An 8,721-nucleotide genomic window follows, 5' to 3' on the forward strand; every position below is an offset into this window, starting at 1 on the left:
TCCTACGAATAGTCATGTCAGTTCTGAAAGAAAAAGCAAGGACGGCAAGAGATAAACAAGCCTCTTTATTCATTAACCTTTAGAGAACAACTAATTGCTTTTTCTTTTGTCGTCCATTGTTCACTTTTATCAGTAAACATTTTTGTGCTTAGAAATGAGATATTTCATATGACAGTCAAATTCTGTCCATCATGCTCAGTCTGTTAAATCTTTAGCAACTCTTTATGGTGGTCGTTGTAGATGAGCAATACCACTATGATGTTCAAGTCCTGTTGAATGTTAAAAGTTTTGCTGAGAAGGGGATATGTGTATACGACAACCAAGTAGTTTTCCAAGCGTCCCAAAGATCTTTGGTTTTATAGATAGAGGGTAGAGGATGCAACAAAGCTATTTGTTTTCTACACAGCAGACCTTGGCTGCTGCATTTTCACAGAGGCTATCCCCACCAACACCCCTGTCAAAAAAGACACGGTACACTCAGCAAAATCTGGCAGAAGTGTGATATTTTTGGTCAGTAGTAACTAATTTAGACTAGTGATTCCACTGTTTGATATCTCTTTTCTTTATAACTTTTACTTCAATAGCTTAAGTATATCTATTGTTACCTTCTTGTTGCCCAGGTATTTGAAAGATATATGATCTGTGATTTCCTTAACTGTTTTTTTTTAACCATTGATAAGAAATTTTGACTGGGTTGTTCATCTGGGAGGGAATTTGCTGTAGGTCCATTACTGACCGATTTACAGTTTTCAAAGGTATAATAAAATTTAATGTATAATGTGAGATGTTTGGTGTGTACCACATAACCTTTAAATCATTTTTGTCTTTGTTTTAGGTCTTCCTGAACAATACTACAGCCTCACGTGGTTCCTTAGCCCTATCCTGGGCTTGATCTTCACTCCGCTTATAGGTTCAGCTAGTGACCGCTGCACACTGAGCTGGGGCCGCCGGCGGCCTTTTATTCTTGCTCTCTGCATTGGTGTCCTCTTTGGAGTTGCACTTTTCCTTAATGGCTCTGTTATAGGTAAATAATGAGGAGATCACCTGTGGATAGCTCCTGCTAACATACCTGCTTTAAGATTTTTATGTAGGAAGTAAAGATAATGATATGCAGTTGATTTAACTTACGTTTAGTGTTAAAATCATGAGAAATCTCTGCAACAGTGCATTTGAGCTATCCACCTTGAATGTTTTTATTCCTATTTGAAAGTTACGGTGCTGTGCTAAGTATTGTGCAATCATAGCTGTAACTGGTAATACAGTGTTATTAATACAATGGTTGCCAGCATAACGTCTGCAGTCGCTGAGACAAATTTGGTCAATACTTGACATGGGAAAATTGTAGCAACCTGTTCACAGGGAAATGTTTCCTGTTGTGATCCATTTTCCCTTTAATGCATATCTGGCAACACATCCTGTTTCCAGCATTATTTCAAAAATTATCTTTTCACTTTTTCTTGTGCTTTTCTTAGACCCGGTATTGAAAAAGTCCAGAACACAGTTAATATTTGTTTATCAAAAACTATGTGGGAAAATAATTTTTCCTGAGCCCCCATCAAAGTTGGTAAAAATAGTTTCCCTTGAACATAGTTTACTACTGAGCTTAATCTCCAATCTACAATCTCTTTGTAAATTTAGTGTAGGAGAGGTGACAGCAAGTACATTTGGGGAAATGTTTACATCATGGTTGGACTGATGCAAATGAAAGGAACTTAGCACCTAATAATATCCTCTGGGGTTTTTTTCAGGTTAGCTCTATTGTGAAGAAGTTTTACTAATTAAGGGAAATGAGTGGAACATTACTTTGGCTCAGCCTGTTAGCTTTTTAGAACCAGATTGGGGTGCCATATGATGGTTTTCAATTTTCTACAAACTGCAGTGGACAAACTGTTCAGATGAATGATATTTAGCTTATGTTTTGGGGTTTTTTTTTCAATTTACCCAAGCAATAAATACTAATCATTTGAATTGCTATCATATGGTATCAATTGTACTTTGTTGTTGTGTCTCCAAGACTTATTCCTCCTCATTCAGATGTATGCAAGATGTTAGCCTGCAGCCCTCTTACAAGATTTTAATTAATAGGAAGCTCTTATTTCCACACAGTGGTTTAGGTCAGTAGCCATTGATGGGGGCAAGCAAAGCTCATACACAGTTTATAGGTTTATTTTGAAATATCTCACCTTCTAATAAACAACAGAAAATATTGTCTTCAATTTTTCTCTAATTCTTTGCTATACAGTAATACAATCTATTACATAGCTTTCGAGGAAGCCTGCATTTTGCAGATACTCCAGTGCTACTTTCCAGATACTCAGGTGCAATAAAACTTCAGAGGTTATTGCAATGCACTGCAAAACTGAGCTCTGTTCTTTATACATCCGTTCCTGGGATGTGGTTGTGGTAGATTTTGAACAAATACCCTCTTCTGAAAAGCACGATAAACACTGCGGTGCCTCTCCTAGGGGAGCCTGGAACGAACTGAAGTGATGGTCTTGTCTAGACTTGTTCCATACTAGAAGATAGAGATTTGCCACTATAATTGAAGTCATATCATCATAAGATATCAGCCACCTGATCTACTAGTTAGAGCAGATGCAAAATGTGATAAAGCAATATTAGCTTCTCTTTATTTGAACTTTTTGAAATGGTGGCCTGTGTTACTTTTCAGAGAGAAAAGGCATCGCTTATGAGTTTCTTGCCAAAGGGGGGTGTTTAGAGGTTTGCAGGAAAAGACCTCGTTTTGTAACCAAATTTTCTTCTAGATGGACCCTGTATGCTTTCAATGTCTTCTTCCCATTTTACGTTCACGCTTTCCTATCATTAGTCTCCAGTTACTTGCTCTCCTAATTTCAGCTTGGGACTTCAGGAGATGCTGCAAATCAGAGGTGGTCATTGTATGGAACCTTTCTTCGTAACCTGGCCTCTGGCAATAGGAGTCACAGGGAGGGGAACAAGGAGCACAAGAGCATGCTAAAAAAGAGGTTTGCCAATCCTAATAGTAATACAACCATGTCCCAGGAGAACAGCTGTGTATAGATCTTATTCAACTCTTGTTCTCTCCACTGTGTGCACTGTTCAGGTTTCCAACAAATCTAAAGCACTGACACTGTTGGTGTTTTCTGCTTTAAGATTCAGCCGAGCGTGGAACACGTATAAACTTCTTCAGCATTCAGAAGACTTGGTATAAATGAGGATTGAATACGCAGGAATCATAGCACTTAGGATTTAGATGATTTTTGGTGGCTTAGCCAGTTCATCTCTTTCTGCAGTCATTTTCATCAATTACACTAACGGTTTTATCAGTCTTGCATGTGTAGCTTCTAAATCTCCCTGATTCGAGTAATTCATGCTTTTGTCAATGGTTTGTTTCATGAAAAATTCTCCATCTATATACTAATGCTGCCTTTCTACTCTGTAGACAAAGAGCATTTCATCCTGTGCTATCAACAGAAGCTGATGCTTTTTGCAATGCAAAATACCTTCATGTTGCTTCATCCTTAAAAGTTTTGCTTATAAAACTGATCTAGGAAATATGATTGATGGAGAAAAGCAGAGAGAGAGGTGAAGGGGTTAAATTTCACTTTATACTGTTGTGTTGCAACCTTTACATGTTAGGCACCATGTCAGGAATGCTGTCAGCAGTGCAGTTACTTCTGTGTCTAACTGATAGATGAGGTATGTCATTTTGCTCTTGGATGCTCTCCTCTCACTGTGGCTGTCTTTTATAAAAACAGCCTTCAGCATTTGAAGGAAAATACAACCAAGAATGTGAAATAATGTCCAGTGATCTCCAAGCTTTAAGGGATACTTTTAAAATAACATTTTGAAAAATAAACATCAGTCTTACAAATGTAAAAATGTAGTCTTTGTCCCAGACCACTTATGAAGATGTGCCAAAGAGTTGAAATTGGCATTTTATTCTGTAAAATAGTATTTCCAGTAAGTGTGTTGGCCACCTTTTGCTTAAGGATCTTAACCTTGCTCTTAGTAGTTTTCCTTTTTTGACTGACTTGCTCACATTCCTCTTCTGGTTTTTCTTAGGTCTGGCTATTGGTGATGTCCCGGACAAGCAACCCATTGGTATAGTTCTCACGGTGCTTGGTGTTGTGGTGTTGGACTTTTGTGCTGATGCAACAGAAGGGCCAATTCGGGCCTACTTGTTGGATATAGTGGACAGTGAAGAGCAAGACATGGCCCTTAACATCCATGCATTTTCAGCTGGTATGGAGTTAGCCGATATGTTTTTGGCAGCTGCCAGATCTTCCTGATGACCGGGTTGTGACTGAATTGATTTTTTCTTAACTCGCTTCTCATTTTTTCTGTTCCACAGGTCTTGGAGGGGCAATCGGTTATATGTTAGGAGGGCTGGACTGGACACAGACCTTCTTGGGTGGTATTTTTAAATCTCAAGAGCAAGTCCTTTTCTTCTTTGCAGCCATTATTTTCTCTGTCTCCGTTGCTCTCCACCTTTTTAGCATTGAAGAAGAGCAATATAACCCTCAGCAGGACAGGATTGATGACGGAGACGACACACTTTCCAGTGTCAAATTTAGTGGTAGTCTCCCCCCTCTGAATCGGCTGAATGTAATTAGCGAGGAAGAGCCGTATGGAGCCTCTATGTTCCACGATGAGGTTCAGTCAGAGCACGATCTCAATTTGGAGTTTCTTGACGTGAACATTGTAAGAAGTAAGAGTGACTCGGTTCTGCACATGCCCGATGCTACGTTGGAAATTGAATCGGAACTGCTTTTTCTGCACGACATTGAACCCTCCATTTTTCAGGATGCTTCATATCCAAATACTCCCCACAACACAAGCCAAGAGATCATGAAATCCAAACTCAACCACCTGTCTGCTTTCCTCAGGGACAGTGAGAAAGAGGAGGAAATGTTGCTTGATAATCGCTTGAATGAAGATAAAGTCCCAAATGTCAATGGCTCCCTACCAAAAGAGTTCCTCAATGGACATGCTAGAATAGGCATGAAGCAATCTAGTACTTCAAACTCCATGCGAAGGAGGAGGCACATGTTTTACCGTCAGCCATCTTACACCTTCTCATACTATGGCAAAATAGGCTCTCACCGCTATCGCTTTCGTCGGGCCAATGCCATTGTCTTGATAAAGTCCTCACGCAGCATGAATGATATCTACGACATGCAGAAGCGGCAGCGACAGAGGTACAGACACAGGAATCAGAGTGGCACAACAAATTCAAGTGGAGACACAGAGAGTGAAGAGGGGGAGACTGAAACCACTGTCAGACTCTTGTGGTTGTCGATGCTAAAGATGCCAAAGGAGCTGCTGAGACTGTGTGTCTGTCACCTCTTAACTTGGTTCTCAATCATCGCTGAAGCTGTGTTCTATACAGATTTCATGGGCCAGGTCATCTTTCAGGGCGATCCAAAGGTAAGAGAACAGTTACCATTGGCCAGCCTGCTTATAGTTACTCATTTCAGAGACGTGCTCGTTAGAGAACGTGGCTTTGTGTTTGTGTGTGTTGCAGGCCCCTTCAAACTCAACCGAGTTACACGCTTATAATGCTGGAGTTCAGATGGGTTGCTGGGGACTGGTAATTTATGCTGCTACTGCTGCTGTTTGTTCAGGTAAGAGACGTTGCACAATCAGACAGTGGAATGCGCCCCATTGTATGTATTTGCAAGGTGAAAATAGGTTTGCTTCAGTTAGCATCTGCCTCCTTGTTTGGGCTGAAGGATATTTTGGAAAAGCATTTTACATGGTCATAAAGGGAAAGGCTTCTTTAAGAATCAATATTAAAAAGTTCCTCTGAACGTAGAGGTGGAAATATGAAACAGATTGGTAAAGTAGCATAAAGCACAAAATTATATCAAAGGATATTGAATGGCATTTAGCTAGTCATCAGGAAACTAAATTATGCTTGCATATTATTTAAGCATATGTAAAAAGGTTTTTGCAAAGACCGTTTTTAAAATCAAAATTGTAACTATATTTCTGAAAGTCTCTTTCTTGCTCTCTAATAACAGATAAACCAACTACAGACAATTGGAAAGCTTTTGCCAAACTTAAATTCTGCGTTTTGCAGCACACGTGCAGGCACGTCTGCACAGACCAGTATCGTGGGGACTGCCTCTTTGTAGAGACATGTCAAATTGAAGTTCGGGTGGGCAGCTTGGTCCTGAAGGCAAACTGGAACGCGGCTATAAACGTCAATTATCTGATTGCTGCCTAGCGAATGTGCTTGCATTAGAAATGGAATCTCCTCTGTGCTCAGTGTACCTGCATTGATAAAGTTAATAAATAGGTAAAATTCATGAATGGACCAAGTGGACCATGATACGTTTGAGTCTCATGCCTCAGGTTTGTAGCATGGTTTAGGCAAGTCTCTGAGCTCGTTTGTTCCCCCGTCTCTGAAGTGGAATTATGTCCTTTTCCCAATGAGGGCTGAGCTACGCTGCTAGGGCGAGCCAAATACGCAGCAAGCATCTGAGTCCTAAATAGCGTATCGAGCTGTCACGGCCACGTCAAAAACTTCACCAAGTAAACTGATACTTATATTTTATTCTTCACCTCTGCAGCCTTATTGCAGAAATACTTGGACAACTATGACCTTAGTATAAAAGTGATCTACATCCTGGGCACGCTGGGTTTTTCTCTTGGCACTGCAGTGATGGCTATGTTCCCCAACGTGTACGTCACCATGATAATGATCAGCACTATGGGAATAGTCTCTATGAGTATCTCCTACTGCCCCTATGCGCTTTTGGGACAATACCATGATATTAAACAGGTACGTGGAATATTTAGAATATTTTAATCAAGGCAGAGCATTCACGTTTCTCTGAAGAACACAATGGGAGGATGGATTTATTAAATCCCATTATTTGAGATACCTGCCTTGTCGGGATATGTGTCAAAGAACAGATTTGTCCTTGGTAGTAAACAGCAAGAGCTGCCACTTAAATCAGATGGTATTAGCATCAAGTTGGCTCAGTGGGGTCATGATTGCTTTACCCTGTGCTGAGGTGTAAAAGGATTTGGGTGCATATGGTAGATGAAGAGAGATCAAATAATTATTGGAGCATTTATTATATACCCAGTTGTTAATAATGTTTTTGACGTGTTATGTTATGTTAGCATTACCCAGGTTAATGTGCAGTCTTAGGTATTGAGGTGAGTCTGGAAATGCAGCTGTAAGTTTGGGGAGACATAAGGCAAACAGATTCTGCTGAAACAAGGAGAAGAGGAGGCGCCGGGGAGATTTTATTGCAGCCTTCCAGTACTTAAAGGGGGCTTAGAAGAAAGATAGGGACAGACTTTTTAGCAGGGCCTTTTGCAACAGGAAAAGGGATAATGGTTTTAAACAAAAAGAGGGCAAATTTAGACCAGATCTAAGGAAGGAATTTTTTACAACGAGAGTGGTGAAACCCTGGCCCAGGTTGCCCAGAGAGGTGGGAGATGCCCCATCCCTGGCAACATTGCAGGTCAGGTTGGACGAAGCTCTGAGCAACCTGACCTAGTTGAAGATGTCCCTGCTCATGGCAGGGGGGGTTGGACGAGGTGACCTTTAAAGGTCCCTTCCAACCCAAACTGTTCTATGATTCTGTGATTTACTTCCCACTTTTTAGCAGTATTCCATGTGGATTACAAACTACAGGAGGTTCATTTATTTTAACATGGTTCTGCATTGGGATTGGGAGAGGGGTTCCTTTTAATAATCATAAAAATAATTTCCAACAACTGTTTCATGTAAATTTGTTTTACAAAACCTAATCTTGGAGCCATTTCATGCTAGGATTGCCCCAGTAAATAACTGCCTCTTGCTGTAAGATGAGGAGGCATTGATAAGGAGATAAGGAGGCTGTTGCTCAGGACTTGTATAGCCTGCATGATGCACAAGGATGGCATAAAGTTCACCATGCGGCTGAGAAATTCAAGGAAGATACCAGTGTTTAAATATTTTATTTCGTTCATTGTTTTACCTCCTAACACATGTTTCTTGTTTTTTTTTTCCCAGTACATTCACCATAGCCCCGGGAACTCAAAGCGAGGATTTGGCATAGACTGCGCTATTCTGTCATGTCAGGTTTACATCTCTCAGATCCTCGTGGCCTCTGCGCTTGGTGGTGTGGTCGATGCGGTTGGCACAGTCAGAGTCATTCCCATGGTGGCTTCAGTGGGATCCTTCCTGGGTTTTTTGACAGCTACCTTCTTGGTGATTTACCCTGAAGTCAATGAAGAGCCAAAGGAAGAACAGAAAGGAGTAGGTCCTCCAGAGGCAGCCGAAGGCAACGGCACGAGCGGAGAGAAGCCGACTGTGCTGAAGCTTACGCGCAAAGGAGCTGCCACATCCGAATTGGAGAGCGAGTCAGCCGTTTGAGGCCGTCGCTTGTTCTTCACCCACATTCCAGGGAGTGCAGGTGCAGGATCAAAAACTTTGGTTTTTTTCCCAGGAAGACAAGTTAGGATCTTCACTACTTGTAGCTAAAATTGCAGAAGAAAAGGCAGTTGTGTGCAAAAGTGTAAATGAAATTCTGTAGTCCTTAATATAGGTTTGAACAGGTAGCTATGATGCTAATTGCTTTCTCTACAACTTAGAAATGTCATTTCTGAACACTTTTTTTATTAAGAATACATTTAGATTTTGAGTAAGTTTTATTAATCTGCATGAGACTCACAACGTATACAATTAGCAGTTAGAAAAATTAAGTTTTTGGCTGTTTTTAAACTAACAGAAAATGG

The 8,721-nt window shown here is 40.6% G+C and overlaps 1 protein-coding gene across 1 annotated transcript in view; it reads left to right on the forward strand.

Moving 5' to 3' along the window:
* The window catches only part of SLC45A4 (solute carrier family 45 member 4), a gene marked incomplete at both ends in the record, with an annotated part of 34,097 nt that extends 25,738 nt beyond the window's left edge, over window positions 1-8,359 (forward strand). The window contains 6 exons of the mRNA XM_082015187.1: window positions 836-1,024; window positions 4,045-4,224; window positions 4,334-5,409; window positions 5,507-5,606; window positions 6,558-6,769; window positions 7,997-8,359. Coding sequence (XP_081871313.1) covers window positions 836-1,024; window positions 4,045-4,224; window positions 4,334-5,409; window positions 5,507-5,606; window positions 6,558-6,769; window positions 7,997-8,359 — 2,120 coding nt within the window. The remainder of the gene's footprint in view (window positions 1-835; window positions 1,025-4,044; window positions 4,225-4,333; window positions 5,410-5,506; window positions 5,607-6,557; window positions 6,770-7,996) is intronic.
* Between the last annotated feature and the right edge of the window lie 362 nt (window positions 8,360-8,721).

This window comes from Phaethon aethereus (assembly GCF_964289735.1).
Source record: "Phaethon aethereus genome assembly, chromosome: 2".
Taxonomy (NCBI): Eukaryota; Metazoa; Chordata; class Aves; order Phaethontiformes; family Phaethontidae; genus Phaethon; species Phaethon aethereus.